This window comes from Ictidomys tridecemlineatus, chromosome 16, assembly GCF_052094955.1.
Source record: "Ictidomys tridecemlineatus isolate mIctTri1 chromosome 16, mIctTri1.hap1, whole genome shotgun sequence".
NCBI classification, from domain to species: Eukaryota; Metazoa; Chordata; class Mammalia; order Rodentia; family Sciuridae; genus Ictidomys; species Ictidomys tridecemlineatus.
Window position 1 is genome coordinate 41241202 of NC_135492.1, and position 18562 is coordinate 41259763.

Below are 18562 nucleotides of genomic sequence, written 5' to 3' on the forward strand. Positions count from 1 at the left end.
AAATTACTAATCAAATTTTTCCCTCCACCCATGCATCTTTCCCTCATGATTTCGACTCTTGGGCCTCCTTTTCCCGTAGCCTTCCCCCTATCATACAATAGTACAGTCCGACCTCAGGTTGGGCACCAAATTAGGACAAGCCGAGGCGGAGAAGCTTACGTTCCTTCCGGCGCTGTGCCCCCATCCTTTTTCCGCGCCCCTCCTACCTGCAGCCCCTGGGGCTTGGTGGAGCTAACTGCCGCGCGGAGATCTCGGCTGCCGAGCCCCGCCCCCGGCCTCGGGCTGTCCCCAAGGGTCCTCTGGAGGCCTATTACAGAGGCCTTCTGCAGGCTCGCTGGCTGCCCGCACCCCAACCCCCCGCTGGCCTCAGTGGGCTCGCCCTAGCCATCTCCCCGCCCCCGCGTCAACTACAGGGTTCCGCCCATAGCCAGTTCCGGGGCGGTTGCTCGGCTAGACCACGGCTCCCCGCCCCCTCCTGCGGCCCGGGGGCCGCGGGAGGCCGTAGAGAGGAGGCAGAGGGGGTGGAGGCTGCGTTAGGGGCTCTCTAGAGGACGGGGACGCTGGAGGCGGGACGTTGAGGCTACCCACGGGTGGGGCAGCCATTAAGCAGTCCCACTTCTTCGGTGCCAGGCACTGAACTGGGCATCATCTCTTAATCCTCAGCACATCCCAGGTAGGTAGGTACTGTTGTCCCCATTTTACAGATTCATACTTCTATGGGGGAAACAGAGACCTCTTGTTTTGTCCCCATTTTGCATATTGGAAAAACTGAGACTCCGTTTAAATAACGTGTTCAGGGGCACATAAGTAGAAAATGGGCTTGAACTCAGTTTTGTCTCCCGACCAGCCTTCCAAACCAGCCAAGGTGGCATAGAAAGGGGAAAAGGTGGAATAGGATGAAACAAGGAGAGGCTGGGAGGCACAGAGAATGTTGTAAGGAGAGGGATGGTTGAAACTCAGAGACTCAGGAGAAGAACAGGAGGGAAGGGCATCAGGAAGCCTGGGCACAGAGACTGCACACTCAGGAACTACCTGGGGTCAAGTTGAGTTTTGGAAACTTAAGCATGTCCTCACCCTTTCAGAGTCTTAGTTTCTTTCTCTGTAAAAAAGACCATCACAGTGGTCCCTGCTTATGGAGGTGGGTGAGGAATTCAGTAAGATAAGCTCTGCACCTAGCTTAGTGCATGGTAGGTGCTTTGTAAATAGGACCTGTGCTGTCAATCTTTTTAGTAAGGATGAAACTTGACTTTCTTGTTGAATTTCCCAGTGGAAGAAGCCTTTGGGCTTTTCTCATGCCACTGTCTCCCATCAACAGCCCTTTCCTCTCCAGCTCCACAGGGTTACATCTCTTGGGCCATGAGTGAGCTAAAGGACTGCCCGTTGCAGTTCCATGACTTCAAATCTGTGGACCACTTGAAGGTGTGTCCTCGCTACACAGCAGTGCTGGCCCGCTCTGAGGATGATGGCATCGGCATTGAGGAGTTGGACACCTTGCAGCTGGAGCTTGAGACTTTGCTGTCCTCTGCCAGCCGGCGTCTGCGTGTGCTGGAGGCTGAAACCCAGGTGATACCCCAAAGAGGGGACATCACCGGAAATGCACTGTGTCAAGTTATGGGGTGGGTCATTAGGTTAGCTTCATATGCTGAGGTTGAGGGACTGATGGGAAGAGAGAGATACACAAACAGCTCATGTGATACATTAAATACATATAATGTTCATAATCCTTGTAAATTGCAAGTGTTCTCATTCACTAAGCTTTTATTGATCCCACTTACCATTATGTTTTGGGTCCTGTGCTAATCAGTAGAGGGAGATAATTTAGAATCATTTTGCCATCAGGGAACTTGCCAACTAAAAGGAATGGGGAGATCTAGATTTGAACCTTTGCCTAAGCACTTTGTAGTGTTGATGTTTCTTACCTATGTGACTTTGAGAAACTTAGCTCCTATCTCTGAGCCTGTCAGCAAAGTGGGCTTAACAATAGAATTCACTTTAGATCTTTTGTGAGAATTAAAAGAATGTTTGCAAAGGTTCAACCCAGTGTCTGACACTAAGTAAACATTCCAAATGTTATAGCTACTATTACAGTTATTTTTATTCAGTGTATTAACATCCCCAGAGCTCCAAGTCCTAGGCACCAATCTGGATCTTGGGGAATAGAGATAGTTATGATAAGTTTCCTGATCTCAGGTAGCTTAGTCCAGTAAAGAGACAAGGTATAGTGCTTTTGCAGTGTGATGAGTCAACATGATTGGGTCTCCAGTGAAAGTACAAGGTGCCAGATTCAGGGAGGGAGGAGATGCCATTTTAACTTTACCTAAAAGGATTTGTGGTACAATCAGTTGTGTTTTAAAACCAAGGAAGCTAGGTAACTGAAGCAAGGAAAGCTTTGCAGGCGGTTGACATTTGAAATTAAAGTTTACTGGGAGTCTTCACAAAAAGTCACCTCCAGCATATTTCCCCAGGGCTTACATGCACTGGGGTCTGATCATTTATTTGACTTTTCTATTGTGTGTGACTAGCTTGGGTGATACATAGGTGAATAAGACTACAGGCAGATAGGTGAATGGAAAGTTGAGAAGTATGTGAGTAAAATCCTATGAAAGCTGAGTTTTAGGGGCTAGAGTTGTGGTTCAGTGGTAGAATATTTGCCTGGCATGTGTGAGGCCCTAGGTTCACTCCTTAGCACAGTATATTAAATAAATAAATAAATAAATAAAAGATCCATTAAAGGATGATTAGGAGTTTGTTAAGCAAAACAGTAAGGGGGAAATCCTGGAGCCTCCTTGAATTCTAGATCCTAATTTATTCATTGGAAAAAAAAGAGTTATTCTATGTCTTCCCTCCTTCTCAGTGACAGTCTCTGTAAATTTCAGATCCTTACTGACTGGCAGGATAAGAAAGGTGACCGAAGATTCATGAAACTGGGTCGAGACCATGAGCTTGGAGCCCCCCCTAAACATGGAAAACCCAAGAAGCAGAAACTGGAAGGGAAGGCTGGACATGGGCCAGGCCCTGGCCCTGGGCGACCCAAATCCAAAAACCTTCAACCCAAGATCCAGGAATATGAATTTACTGATGACCCAATCGATGTGCCACGGATCCCCAAGAATGATGCCCCCAACAGGTTCTGGTCAGAGAACATAGTGGGAGGACCCAAGACTGAGGCCCAGAAGGGTACTCACTCAGGATCTGCTTCTCCCTACAGGTTCTGGGCTTCTGTGGAGCCTTACTGTGCTGATATCACCAGTGAGGAGGTGCGCACGCTGGAGGAACTCCTGAAACCCCCAGAAGATGAAGCTGAACATTACAAGGTAGAAATGCTGGGCCTGCACAGACAAGGGGGAGAACAAGAGGGTCAGTGGTGCCTCAGAATCAGACAGCAGAGCCATGCATCATGTGCCCTTCCCTACCCTGGCAGCCCCCTGTATGCTGCATTACCCTATCCAAACTCCAGGCTCAGACTCTCAGCTTTCTTCTTGTACCTCTTTCTCTGGACCCCAGATATGGCACCACAGCCTCAGGCAGCTTCATCAGTGAAGTTCCCCCTTGTCCCCTCATCTCTATCCACTCTGCTTTGGTTCAAGCCTTCACCTTTTATAGAGCTTCTTTTTTTGTGGGGGTGGGGTGTACCAGGGATTGAACCCAGGGGTGCTTAACCACCGAGTCACAGCCCTTTATATTTTTTATTTTCAGACAGGATCTCACTATGTTGCTCAGGCTGACCTTGAATTTACAGTCTTCCTGCCTCAGACTGAGTTTACTTTAATATATGAGAATTGTGTGTGTGTGTGTGTGTGTGTGTGTGTGTGTGTGTGTGTGTATGAGAGATACTAGGGATCAAACCAAAGGGCACCATAAATAAATAGATAGATAGATAGATAGATAGATAGATAGATAAATAAATAGGCTGGAGATATACCCGTTTATATCTCCAGCCCATTTATTTATTTATGGACAGGGTCCTACTAAGTTGCCCACGCTGTCCTTGAACTTGTGATCTTACTGCCTCCTGTTTCCTGAAGCTTGTTTCCAAGCTTGTGCCACCACACCCAGCTTAAAAGAATTTTTAAAGAGACAGATCTCACTATATTGTCCAAGTAAGCCTTGACCCTTGGGCTCAAGCAATCCTGACTCAGTCCCCTCGGTGGCTGGGGACTACAGACATGCACTACTATGCCCACATTAAAAGTTAATTTTTCTACAATGAAAATAAAAGCATATTTTATTAAAGAAAGTACCTGGGGGGGGGGTCCTTTACGATAGCTCGCCTGCCACAATTAGAGGTGCTTATGACGTGGGCCAGGCCTGGCCTAGCTGCTGTTATCCACAGGATTGAGTTCAAGTGTCTTGGTTCATGGTGATACGGCCCCAGTGCCCCTCTCTAGTTTCCTTGGCCACATCCCTCTTCTTTGCTGTATTTACCAGCCCTGCCAAGTACCTTGCCATCACTCTAGGTCTCTAGGCCTATACATAAGCTCTTCTCCCCTTGAGGGATTGACTTTCCCTTCAAGGCCCTGATCTCATATTACCACCACCAAAATGACTTCACATTTCACAGCAAAATATTCTCATATTTGTACTACCACAACACCTTGAATCTACCTCTTTAATTTCACGTGTCTGAATTTTTTTAAAAATTTGAGGACAGGTTCTACCTCTGTGTCAGAACCCATGCTTAGCTTTTGAGAGGCTCTATGGTCAATACTCAACCAACAAAACAAAACAGCCACCATATTACTTGAAAAAGCAATCCATATAGGCAGTAGTAAGCTCAAGCAACACAAAAAATAATTTGCTTTCACGCAGAATCTCCTAGTTCTCTTCTGTGGAGGCAATAGTTGTGACTGAGATAGCCCATATGTCCATATTATTTTGGATTCTATAGTTAGGAAATCATTTCAATTCAGGATTGAACCCAGGTAGTGTAAATAGCCTGCATGCCCAACTGAAGGGGATTTATTGGCTCAGTTGTCCTACTTCCATATGACGAAGTAACTTGCAACTGTGAATCATATTAAAGAAAATACTTAATTGACATAAAAGCATATAAACAATGAGCTACATCCCCACCCCTTTTTATTTTTTATTTTGAGACAGGGTCTCACTGAGTTGCTGAGGTTCTTGCTTAAATGACTGATGCTGGCCTTAAACTTGGAATTCTCCTGTCTCAGCTTCCCAAATTGCTAGGCTTACAGGTGTGCGTCACTGTGCCCAGCTGTGTTTTGGTTCTTTATGTGCCTGTCTAGAATGTGAGTGTAGAGATTTTATCTTCTTTGTCCCTTTTCATCTGTATGTGGCACCACCTATGACCCTGGGTTAAGGACTTGGGAGACAGTAAAAATAAGTGAATGGAAAGCTTGCTGGCAATGTCAAGTGCAAGCAGAGCCTTCCATGCTCTATGCATGGCCAGCTAGTGTTTACCCTTCAAGGATAAATGGCATTTCTCCCACAGATCCCACCCCTGGGGAAGCATTATTCCCAGCGCTGGGCCCAGGAGGACCTGCTGGAAGAGCAGAAGGACGGGGCCCGGGCAGCAGCTGTGGCTGACAAGAAGAAAGGCCTCATGGGGCCGCTGACTGAACTAGACACTAAAGGTAGGTTCCTTCCTCCTTGCCCCTCCCTTCCTGTCCCACCCCAGGCCAGGACTTGGGTTTCCATCTTCAGCCCACCTGTCCTTCTCTATTCTGTCTACCTCAGATGTGGATGCCCTGTTGAAGAAGTCAGAGGCCCAGCATGAACAGCCAGAAGATGGGTGCCCCTTTGGTGCCCTCACACAGCGCCTCCTGCAGGCCCTGGTGGAGGTGGGTATGCCAGCTCAAAACAGGAACCACATTTCCTTTTTAAACAAATGCTTTAGGGCTGGGGTTGTGGCTCAGTGGTAGAAGACTTGCCTAGCAGGCATGAGGCAGTGGGTTCGATTCTTAGCACCACATAAAAATAAATAAAATAAAGGCATTGTGTCCATGTGCAATTTAAAAAAAATGCTTTATCCAGTGTGGTGACTCAGGAGGCTGAGGCAGAAGGATGGCAAGTTTGGCTGGACACAGTGGTGCACACTTGTAATCTCAGCAGCTTGAGAGACTGAGACAGGAGGATCACAGGTTCATAGCCAGCCTCAGCAACATCAAGGTACCAAGTAGCTTACTAAGACCCTGTCTCTAAATACAAAAAAATAGGGCTGGGATGAGGCTCAGTGGTTGAGTGTTGGTCCCTGATTTCAATCCCCAGTACCCCTCCCCCCCGAAAAAAAAAGGGTGGCAAATTTGAGGCCAGCCTCAGAGACTTAGAAAAACCCTGAGCAACTTAGGAAGACCATGTTTCAAAATTAAAAATAAAAAGGACTGGAATGTGGCTCCGTGGTAAAATGCCCTGGGTTCAATCCCCTGTACAAAAAAATTAAAAAAAATAAATAAAAGGAGAAGGAGCTTTATGTTTATCAGCTTTATGTATTACCAACCTAGAGATCACAAAATAAAACATTACTATATTCTAGAAGCTAGTCTCACATCCTTCCTAGTCTCTAACCTCCAAAGATAGCTTCTCTCTACAGTCTCTTTTGCTGAGTGTAGGCAAAGGGCTAAGTCTTGTGTGAGGCTTTCCACACATCTTATGCGAGCAATGACAGTGGTTAGCTCTGTGTTACATGTGAGAAAACTGAGGCTCAGAAAAGTTTCCTTAAGATCACACAGCTAATAGGCAAAGGTAGGATCAAACCCTTACTTCAGGGTCTTTATCTTAATACCCACTGCCTGACCTTGGGCACAACCTCTCATCTCACTGAGCCTCAGTTTCTTCTTTTGTCTCAAAGACAATAATTTATTTCTCATATAACAATCTGGGGCACATGTTCCAGGTTGAATAAGGTAGAGGTAGGGGAAGGTCATGGCCCTACACCACCAAGACAGATGCCCACTTATGGTGGCTTTGCACAGTCACTCTGGGTGTGATTGCTACTTCAATCCTACAAAGATTGAAAATGGAAGAGTATGTTTGGTTGGTTGGTTCTGAGGATTGAACCCAGGTTCTGAGCTACATCCTCAGTCTTTTTTAATTTTAATTTTGAAACAAGGTCTCACTAAATTCCTTAGGACCTTGCTAAGTTGGCTGAGGCTGACCTCAAATTTTCGATCCTCCTGCCTCAGCCTCCTGAGTCACTAGGATTGCAGGTATACACCACTGTGATGGGCAACAAGGAGCAATATGTAAAGGAAGCTTTGGGGGCCATAACTGGCTGGGACATCTCTTGATTATTTTCCCCTGGAGAAAAGTATTCCATGGCCACACCTGACTACAAGGGAACTTAGGAAATGCAGTTGTACCCAGCTATTATGGAAGAAAGGAGAGCACAGTTGGGTCGGCTCGCCCCCTCTCCCACACATGTCCCACAGTGCAGGGTTCATTGCAAATGCTTTATCAACCTTAGCTGCTCCTACTACTGTTGTTGAGTTATTATCATTATTCTTTTGTGTTTCCTGTTTCTGGTATCAATACCCAAAACAACAACAACAAAAAAGGAATTTGTAGAATGATCAACACTTTTTTCGAAGGCTTCCCAGAAAAGGGTGAAATGAAAAAATTAAAGGGTATTTCCGGCCCCTGAAGGCTTATCTATGAAGATCAGTAGGAAAAATGAAATACTACAAATCTTTCTCTTTCCACCCCATTTCTGTGGTCTTCCAGGAAAATATTATTTCCCCTATGGAGGACTCTCCTATTCCTGACATGTCTGGGAAAGAATCAGGGGCCGACGGGGCAAGCACCTCTCCCCGCAATCAGAACAAGCCCTTCAGGTGAGTGACATCCTGTCTACACCTCACAGCCTGGCCCTTGCTTGGCTTTTGGCTTCTGCTCATCTTGATGTGGGGAGATTTGTATTAACAGCAAGGCTGGGGAGTCTAGTAAAGCCCAGTAGAAGTCTCATCATGAGTGCTAGCCCAGCATTTCTGCATACACAGGCTGAGTACAGGCTAGTTCATACTGCTTATAGTGTAAGTAGCCTGCATGCCCAACTGAAGGGGATTTGATTTGTTGGCTCAGTTGTCCTACCTCCATATGATGAGGTAACTTGCAACTATGAATCATATTAAAAAAATACTTAATTGACATAAAAGCATATAAACAATAGAGTAACAAATGGTGAAACTATTCATTGTAGTCCAGTATGGACAGTATGATCCTATTTTTATTTAAAATATATTTAAATGTGAAGGCATAGTTTTCCCTGGAGTAATTTATAGCAAACATTATAATTAATATATAGCAAAATCTGGAAAATATGTATATGTATGTATCTATATTTGGAAATAGAGGGGGTTCGCAGAGCAAATAGAAAGTGTTCCCTGACCTTGGGAATCCCTGGGAACCTCTGAGTACACCCCCTCCAAAATAACCCTAGAGCTGAGGGGCCATTTTCTGGAGACTAAGGGGGCCTGCCATGCCCCACAGTGTGCCGCATACCAAGTCCCTGGAGAGCCGCATCAAGGAAGAGCTGATTGCCCAGGGCCTTTTGGAGTCCGAGGACCGCCCTGCAGAGGACTCAGAGGATGAGGTCCTTGCTGAGCTGCGCAAACGACAGGCTGAGCTAAAGGCACTCAGTGCTCACAACCGCACCAAGAAGCACGACCTGCTGAGGTGAGTGTGGACCGGAGGCATGGTCCAGGGGCTTCAAGGAAGAGGCCAAGGAGGCCTCAGCCACTGCTGGTCACCTCTCAAGGTTTTAGACAGGCTTCTCAAATCTAGCTGAGCCTTTGCATCACCAGGAAAGTCTTGAAAAAAAATATCAGTGTTAGGCAACACCCCTCTGGTTATGCCTCGTGAGGGAGTCTCATTCCACAGGACTAAGGCCTTCAGGCACCTATGATTGATTGATTTGAGGGATTTTTGTTTTGTTTTTCGGTACTGGGGATTAAACGTAGGGATGCTCTACCTCTGAGCTACATTGCTAGCCTTTTTATTTTCTTACTTTGAGAAGGTTCTCACTAAGTGGCTGAGGCTCGCCTTGAATTTGTTCTTCTCCTAACTCAGCCCTCTAAATCACTGGGATTACAGGTGTGCTCTACTATGCCTGGTGTTTGAGGGTTGTGTTTTTTTTTGTTTGTTTGTTTTGGTACTGGAGCTAGAATCCAGAAGTTCTTAACCACTGAACTACATCCCAGCCTTTTTTTTTTTTTTTTTCCAGTTATTGGTGGAACTTTATTTATTTATTTGAGGCAGGGGAATTGAATTCAGGGGCACTCAACCACTGAGCCGCACCCCAAGCCTTATTTTTTATTTTATTTAGAGACAGGGTCTCACTAAGTTCTTTGTACCTCGCCACTGCTGAGGCTAGCTTTGAACTCACGATTCTCCTGTTTCAGCCTCCCGAACTGCTGGGATTACAAATGTGTACCACTGAGCCCGGCAAATGGACTTTTATTTTATTTATTTATATGTAGTGCTGAGAATTAAATCCAGGCCTTACACATGCTAGGCCAGCACTCTACCCCTGAGCTGTCTCCTGCCCTCACCTTATTTTCTTTTTCTTTCATGGTTTAATTTCATATTATGAAAAACTTCATTCAAAGAGAAAATTCAGAAAGAATAATACAATAATACCAATATGCTCTCCACCTAGATTGATCAACTGTTAACATTTTTTTGGACATGTATGATTTTCATTGGTCTATCACTTGAAAGTGACCAGTGTTTTAAAACTTGTTCTGCACAGTGGCATACACCTGTAATCTCAGTGTAAAAATAAGATGAAAAAAAAAAAAAAAAGCCTAGGGATGTAGCTCACTGGCAGAGTGCTCCTGGTTTTAGTCACCAGAACCAGGTGGGGGAAAAAAAAAATCTTTAGGGAATCAGTTATGGTGCTATTCATTTTATATGAATTCCCATCCATCTTGCCCTACATTGATCACAACAAGGATATAGGTGACATTTGGAGGAAGACCATGGTAGGAACTGTCCTGTTATTAGGGAGATAAAGAAATAACCCAAGCCAGGCACAGTGGTACATGCTTGTAAACGCAGCAACTTGAGAGGCTGAAACAGGAGGATCACAACTTCAAGGCCAGCTTCAGCAACTTAAGCCCTAAGCAATTTAGCAAGGCCCTGTCTCAAAAAATAAAAAGGGCTGGGAATGCAGCTCAGTGGTAAAGCACCCCCAGTACCAAAAAGAAAGAAAAGAAACAACCTATACAAGATTGTTTGCTTCTCTCAGGCAGGTACTGTGTCTTATTTTCACAGAACCCTGACAAGGCAAGACACTTGTTCATTTGGCCAGCTCTTAGCATCTCTTCTGACATTTTCCTGGGGGCTAGGAAGAAAGGCAGAGCAAAGGACCTCCAGTCTATTGGTAGATGATCAGTAAAGAGATGCGCCATTCAGTATTGGCCACATTATATTGTTATATTGTGTGCATGTACTAATATATAACAACAAATCCCACCTTTATGGACAATTGTAATATACCAATAAAAAAGAAAAGAAAAAGAGATGCATCACTCCCAGAAGTAGTTGCTGACAAGCTGGTAGGGTTTTAAGGATAACAGGAACTAATGTGTCCTGAGTGCCTATTATGTGTCAGGGCTTTCTGCACACCTTCTCCTTTAATCTTGACAACCACCCAGGTAGTAGGTAGTATTTTCCCTGTTTACCAAATGAGGAAATAAAGGTCCAGTGAAATGAAATGCTCTGCTGAAGGTCACATGGCCATTAAACTGCCAAGCTGAGATTGGAGCCCAAGGCTGAATCTAAGCCTCTTTCTAGTTCATGTTTCCTCTCAAGGGCAAGAAGAAGAAATACAAATGAAAGAGGCACAGAGGGAAGGGGAGAAAGAGCTAGAAGAGAGAAGAGTCACATGTGTAGCTGCAGAGGTAGTGAGCAGTGGAGAGTTAATTTAAGACTATCAGAAGGCCAGAGATAGCCCTGAGCCCTGCTGTGGACCAACTACCGGGTCTTAAACAAGACACTCCTTACCTAAGCAGCAGGCTTCCTTCTAAAAAAGTAACAGGTTGGACCAGATCTCTTAATGAACTTCACTTCCACCATCAGCGGAATTTACAAGTCAGATCTTACTTGGAGGGACTGATTGAGCACTCCCTACTTTATGGGCCTCAGGCCTACTAAGGCCTTAGGCTGCTATGGAATATGGATGCTGAAGTAAACAGATCTCCTATTAGCGCCAGAACACTTTTTAAACAGTGTTATTTAAAAACAGTTTGGAGCTGGGTGAGGTGGCACGTGCGTGTAATCCCAGCAACATGGGAACCTAAGATAGGAGGATCACAGGTTCAAGGGCAGTTTGGGCAACTAGTAAGACCCTGTGTCAAAACTTTTTAAAAAGGGCCGGATGTGGTGGCACATGCCTGTAATCTCAGCGGCTTGGGAGACTGAGACAAGAGAATCTCAAGTTCAAAGCCAGCCTCAGCAATGGTGAGGTGCTAAGCAACTCAGTGAGACCTTGTCTCTAAATAAAATACAAAATAGGGTTGGGGATGTGGCTCAGTGGCCAAATGCCCCTGAACTCAGTCCCCAGTCCCCCCCTCAAAAAATCTTTTTTAAAAAGGGATAGGGATGTAGTTGCGTAGTAGAGTGCCTTGTCTTCAATCCCTAAGATCCCCAAAATAAATGAGAATAATTTAAAAAATTTGGGGGGATTGAACCCAGGAGCATTTTACCATTGACCTACATCCCCACTCCTTTATATTTTTTATTTTATTTTTTTTTATTTTTAGTTGTTGAATGACCTTTATTTTATTTATTTACATGTGGTGCTGAGAATTGAACCCAGTGCCTCACACATGCAGAGCAAGTGCGCTACCACTGAGCCCCGCCCCAGCCCCTCTATTTTTTATTTTGAAACAGAGTCTCCTCACTAAGTTGCTTGTGATCCTCCTGCCTCAGCCTACCAAGTTGCTGGGATTACAGGTGTGTACCACCACACCTAGCAGAATAAATAAAATTTTAAAAAACAAAAAGAGTTTGGAGCCAGCCTACTCCAAATCTCCCTAAGTGTGGGATCTTGGGGCATCTCTTGTCCTTCTTGAGCCTCAGTGTCCTCATTGGTAACATGAGAATAACAGTACTTATTTTACAGGATTGTTAGAAGGATCAATCAAAGTCTGTGTGTCTACATATTTTTTAGAGCAGTTTTAAGTTCACAACAAAATTGAGAGGAAGGTACAGAGATTTCCCCACATACCCCCTGCCTCACATGTGCACAGCCTCCTCCATGATCAATATGAGTTCGTATTTTTCAGGAGCTTAAAATAGTGGCTAGCCATAGCACCATATAAGCGTGTTCATTAACGGTTGTGTGAAATGGTAACAGAAGTGCCAGCCGAGGATGATGGGCTGAGTCTGGAGGGAGGGGCCACATTCTGAAGATGGGAAGAGCATGGCCCCTTTTCCCCACAGGTTGGCGAAGGAGGAGGTGAGCCGACAGGAGCTAAGGCAACGGGTCCGTATGGCAGACAATGAGGTCATGGATGCCTTTCGCAAGATCATGGCTGCCCGGCAGAAGAAGCGGACCCCCACCAAAAAGGAAAAGGACCAGGCCTGGAAGACCCTGAAGGAGCGTGAGAGCATCCTGAAGCTGCTTGATGGGTAGCCCTGGTGCAGGCCCACTTCCTTCTTTGGGTGCAAAAGCCTTGGCTTATGGTTGCCCATCAAATGGTGACAGTAGTTAGAGGACTGCAGCCCTCTTCTGAGGTCTTTAGGCCTAGCTCTGTACAGCTAGGTTGCAGGAGGCCCTACTGGGCTGTCCTGGGGTCCAGTTTCTGCTTGGTCCCCAGGGGCAAGGCTTAGTTTCTGGGTCTCCCTCTTTTCCCTCTTCACCATCCCCCACTCCCTTCCCCCACCAAGGACTTCTCCTTTGTGGTTTTGTAAAGTGCAAATTTAAGAATAAAGTGACTGCTGTGGTTTTTAAAAAAAAAAAAACAGAAAACATCCAGGTGTTTTGAGTGTCTGTGACTGTGAGGTGGGAAGGACTGTGTGCGTGGCAGGGGGTCTAAGAGGGCACACTTGTAGCCCAGCCTGGCCCACTCAATGGGGCATTTAGTCAGGGACACCTTCCTGAGGATATCTGTTGCTACAGGTAGCAGAACACCCCAGAAACATGGTGGCAGGGCTCCCGGCAGGGTTGAATTCAGGATGGGCCAATCCAGCAACTCGCAGGGCCATCAAGGGTGTAGTTCTTCAGTTGTCACTCCACTACCCTCCACCATGTCAGCTTCCTCTTCAGGGGGGTTCCCTGCCAGCTGTGGGGTGACAGGCCATGGCAGCTGAGGCCAAATGCTCCCTCATTTATATCCAGCACTGGAGAGATCAGGAGCTGGCTGGCTCCCAGGGCCCACTCAGAAGAGCAAAAAGCTCTTTCTTAGGTATCTGTATGTCTCAGCTACCCAAACGAGGGCTCACATGCCTGTTCCTGGAACATTCCCTTGGCAAGGGATGACTCTAATGGGTGTAAGCTAGTCTATAGAGTGGAGTTTGCTACTTCACTATGCCACAGCCTTGGGAGGAAAGGGTGGAACCCAACTTGGTTTGAGTAGGGAGGGGGCAGTGAATGCTAGACAGGCCACCAGCAGCAGCTCAGCCTGGGGAGGAAGCTAGGCCTGAGAAACAGATAAATAAGCTCTTGTCCCTGCCTCGGGTTCCCAGACTAATCTGAAGGAGAGTCAGAGAATAATTTACTGTGGGAAAGTTGAGGTCCACAGAAGGCACAGGGGAGGAGAAGCTTCCCTGAGGAAGTGACGTATGAACTGAGCTGTAAGGAAGACGGCAAATTTCTTTCTGCTAGATAAATATCCCTTGCCTCTTGCATGTGGATATTGTGTAACTGTCACTGTCAAATGAGGGTAGATGCATGACCCCAGCTTGGTCAATCACAGCACCCCATCCCTCTGGTCACAGTGGTTGGCCTGCAGAATGGCCACGTAACCCAACCTGGCCACTCAGGCCCTCCTTAAGATTCCTGTATGGATGCTGAGTGTCACTTCCTTCTGGATCATAAGCCACAGATGATAAGCTTTGACCACCCACTGTCCCACTTGCCTGCCATGTGGAAGAATCTGCTTTAGAATAAAATCCACTCGGAGAAGCAGAGCCAAGAGATGGAGAAGGAAATAGAGTCCCAATGATGTAGCTAGAGGCCTGGATCAAGCCACGCCTGATCCTCCCTTGAACTTCCCAGTTACATCAGCCCATAAATCTTGCTTTTAGCCTAAGCTAGCTTGCTCTGAAGTTTTGTCATCTATAACTTAAAAAATGCCCTAACTAGTAGAAGTGGACTTTGGCAAAAAGAGAAATAGCATAGGGTCCTAAGAGGGGACAACATGAGATCCTGCTTCCCTTTAGGTGCAGGGATAAGCTGCTACAATTTTTGAGTGACCCATTTTCCCCAAATTGCTCATAGCCTTTTCAGAGAAAAAAGAAACCCATACATGAAATGAGAAATCAGCTATAACAATAATTATAATGAAATTATGTGCTCAGTAAATGTTAGCCAGATTCCAAGTATTGTCCGAAGCTTGTTCAACTACCTGATCTTCCCAATTATTCCATATGGTGGTACGAATTGCATCCATACCATTCACAGATGAGGAAACTGAGGCTTAGTCAAACAATTGAGTAGTTGAGCGAGTATTCAATGTCAGTCCATTTGATTTCATGGTAGAGCCTCTTCAGGATATAACTCAGTGGGACCCCAGTCCCATTATTCTACATGAATAGTGCCCAACCTGTGCAGCATACATGGTAGCCCTATTTGTGGACACCTCTGCTCTTAATTAACCACTCAATTTCCATATGCATTAGGCCAAGACCATAAGTATGGTAGGCGTCATTGGTAGAGAGTTCCAGAAACAGAAATGGTTTTGTGGAGGAGGTGGAATGGGAATGGAGGTCCCATAGTTGAGTAGAATTGTAAGGGAGAGGAAGGTAGATCTTATAAATAGAAGGAAGAATGTTAGAAAACTGAGTGGGCTTGGCTCACTAAGGAAAAGACCAAACTTTCAAGGATCAGTTGTGAAATCACCAATTATTTTCTCTCCCTCCCTCACCCCCAACCCTCTATACCTGGGGTTGAACACAGGGGTGTGTAACCACTGAGCTACATCCCAGATCTTTTTATTTATTTATTTTTATTGTGAGACAGGGTCTCACTAAGTTGCTGATTCTTACATCTGGAGTCAAAGGGACCTCCCTGTGAGGTTTGGAGGAAGCTGGGTTCCCCGTGAAGAGGGGGAAATTAGTTTGAGGACTTCAAGTTTTAAATTTTAATTTTAAAACATTCTGAAAAACATAAATAAATAAAACCATCCGGTACTTTATCAGTAATTTGTAGGAAAGGCTTTTGTGTCTTGGCCCCAGCAGGCTGCCACCATGTACAACAGTGTTTCTCTAGAATCCCAAGTACCCTGAGAAACAGCAGGGGGAGCCAGCCCAGTGGCACACGCCTGTAATCCCAGCTGCTCATGAGGCTGAGGCAGAAAAATTGCAAGTTCGAGGCCAGCCTCCTCAGTTTAGCAAGACCCCGTCTTAAAATAAAACATAAGAATGGCTGGGGACCTTGGTGGTAAAGCACCCCTTGGTTCAATGTCCAGTACCAAAAAAGAAAAGGAAACACCAAGGGGAATAAAAGTAGAGGGGTTCAGCTCTGACCCATGGTGTGTGCGGGGGGGTAGGGTCCTGAGTGCTCTGGGGAACACTTTGCCTCTCAGTTAACTCCTGCTGAGAAGGAAATAATGGCTGGAACTCTGGAGAAACAGAGTCAGGGAGTAAATTTCATTCCTGGCCTGGGGCTCAGGACTCAGTGGAGAGAACTACACATGAGCCATGTCCTCCCTCAAGGTTCATTTATTCTTCACGTGCCCAGTTATTCCATTCACTTACTGATGCCCTATACTAGCCTCCATTTCTTCTTTCAGACTTCTGTGTCTCACCCAGTGACATTATTGACATGGCTGAGAGCTATGAAGTGACTAAAGCTCAGGTGATGGGAAGATACTGGATGGTCAAAGGTGACAGAGGCATCTTAAAAGAATGCACTAAGTCTGTAGGCGCCTGGGGCAGACAGTGATTTAACAACACATCAGAGGGGCGTGGGCATGGGACGGACAGTGGAGTGAGACAGATATTATTACCATATCTACAAACATGATTATACTCATATACAGCCAGAGGAATGAGAAGTTGAAGTTGAGCTCCGTTTGTGTACAATGTGTCAAAATGTATTCTTTTTTTAAAAAATTACTTTTGTATTTCTGAAGACAGTTTTTGACACAAGCCTGTTTTGTCTGAGACAAGTATAGCTATTCCTGCTCTATGAGATTACCTTTTGCATGAAACATCTTTTTCCCATCTGTTTAGTTTCAACTTATGTGTGTCCTTAAGTGAATTATTTTGCAGAAAACATATTGGTGGATCTTGATTTTTATCCATTTTTTTTACTCATTCATCCAGCCACTGTGTGCTTTTTTTTTTTTCTCCTATGGTATCAGGGATTGAACTCAGGGGCACTAGGCCATTGAGCCACATCCCCAACCCCATTTTGTATTTTATTTAGAGACCGGGTCTCATTGAGTTGCTTAGTGCCTTGCTTTTTTTGCTGAGGCTGGCTTTGAACTTGCAATCATCCTGTCTCAGTCTCCTGAGCCGCTGGGATTACAGGTGTGCTCTACCTGCCCGGCCACTATGTGCTTTTTTTTTTTTTAAATTTCTAAATTTGTTTTAATTAGTTACACATGACAGTGGAGTGCATTTATGCACTTTGTCATAGCATATATAGATGGGGTGTTATTTCTCATTTTTCTGAGTGTACATGTTGCAGAATCATGTTGGTTATGTAGTCATATATATACACAAAGTAATAATGTCTGGGGCCTGGGGTTGTGGCTCAGGTAGTGCGCCCACCTAGTGGGTGCAAGTCCCTGGGTTTGAACCTAACCACATAAAAATAAGTAAATAAAAACAAAGGTATGTTTACAACTAAAAGAAATAAATATTTTTTAAAAATGTCTGTTTCATTTGGGGCTAGGGATGTGGCTCAAGTGGTAGCGCGCTTGCCTGGCATGCGTGTGGCCCGGGTTCGATCCTCAGCACCACATACAAACAAAGATGCTGCACCTGCCGATTACTAAATAATAAATACTTAAAAAAAAATGTCTGTTTCATTCTACTATCTTTCCTATCCCTACACCCCTCCCCTCGCCTCGCCTCCCTTCACTTCCCTCTACCTAATCTAAGGTAACAACTATTCTTCCCTAATGCCCACCGCCTTATTGTGAATTAGCATCTGCATATTAGAGAAAACATTTGGCCTTTGGTTTTGTGGGATTGGCTTGTTTCGCTTAGTATGATATTCTTCAACTCCATCCATTTACTGGCAAATGCCATAATTTCACTCTTCTTTAAAGCTGAGTAATATTCCATTGAGTATATACACCACCTTTTCTTTATCTATTCATCTATTGAGGGACACCTAGGTTGGTTCCATAATTTAGCTATTGTGAATTGAGCTGCTATAAATATTGATGTGGCTGCATTGCTGAACTATGCTGATTTTAAGTCCTTTAGGTATAAACCAAGGAGTGGGATAGCTGAATCAAATGGTGGTTCCTTTCCCAGTTTTCTGAGGAATTGCCATACTGCTTTCCATAGTGGTTGCACCAATTTGCAATCCCACCAGCAATATATGAGGGTACCTTTTCCCCACATCCTTGCTAACATTTATTGTTGCCTGTATTCTTGATGATTGCCATTCTGACAGGAGTGAGATGAAATCATAATTTTGATTTGCATTTCTTAATTGCTAGAGATGTTGAACACTTTTTCATATATTTGCTGATCAATTATATTTCTTCTTCTGTGAAGTGTCTGTTCAGTTCCTTAACCCATTTACTGATTTGTTTTATTTATTAATTAATATTTTTGGAGTTAATTTTTTTGAGTTCTTTATATATCCTAGAGATTAATGCTTTATTGGAGGTACATGTGGTAAAGATTTTCTCCCAATCTATAGGCTCTCTCTTCATGTTATTAATTGTTTCTTTGGCTGAAAAGAAGCTTTTTAATTTGAATCCATCCTATTATTGACTCTTGATTTTACTTCTTGCGCTTTAGGAGTCTTGTTAAGGAAGGCAGATCCTAGGCCAATGTGGTGAAGATTTGGGCTTATTTTTCCTTCTATTAGGAACAGGATCTCTGTTCTAGTGCCTAAGTCTTTGATCTACTTTGAGTTGATTTTTGTGCAGGGTGAGACATATTTAACTTCATTTTGCTACACAAGAATTTCCAGTTTTGCCAGCACCATTTTTGAATAGTCTATCTTTTCTCCAGGGAATGTTTTTGGCACCCTTGAGATAACCGAATTTATGTGGATTTGTCTGTGTCCTCTATTCTGTACCACTGGTCTACAAGTCTATTTTGGTGCCAATACCATGCCATTTTTGTTACTATAGCTCTGTAGTATAGTTTAAGGTCTGGTATTGTGATGTCTCCTGCTTCACTTTTCTTGATAAGGATTGCTTTAGCTATTATGGGTCTCCTATTTCTCCAAATAAATTTCATGATT

The 18562-nt window shown here is 44.6% G+C and overlaps 1 protein-coding gene across 2 annotated transcripts; it reads left to right on the plus strand.

The window, feature by feature from the left end:
- The first annotated feature begins 151 nt into the window (after positions 1-151).
- On the plus strand, positions 152-12896 carry Tada3 (transcriptional adaptor 3). 2 transcript variants are annotated; one of them, XM_021732030.3, is made up of 9 exons: positions 152-677; positions 1331-1563; positions 2877-3127; positions 3209-3314; positions 5456-5597; positions 5701-5804; positions 7684-7793; positions 8449-8634; positions 12406-12896. In XM_021732030.3, exons 2-9 carry the CDS (start codon positions 1357-1359, stop codon positions 12596-12598), a joined length of 1299 nt encoding a protein of 432 aa, XP_021587705.1. In that variant the 5' UTR covers positions 152-677; positions 1331-1356; the 3' UTR covers positions 12599-12896. The 2 variants fall into 2 exon arrangements, with proteins under 2 accessions (XP_021587705.1, XP_005333881.1); XM_005333824.5 differs by having other exon boundaries at positions 152-673.
- Positions 12897-18562: the final 5666 nt, after the last annotated feature.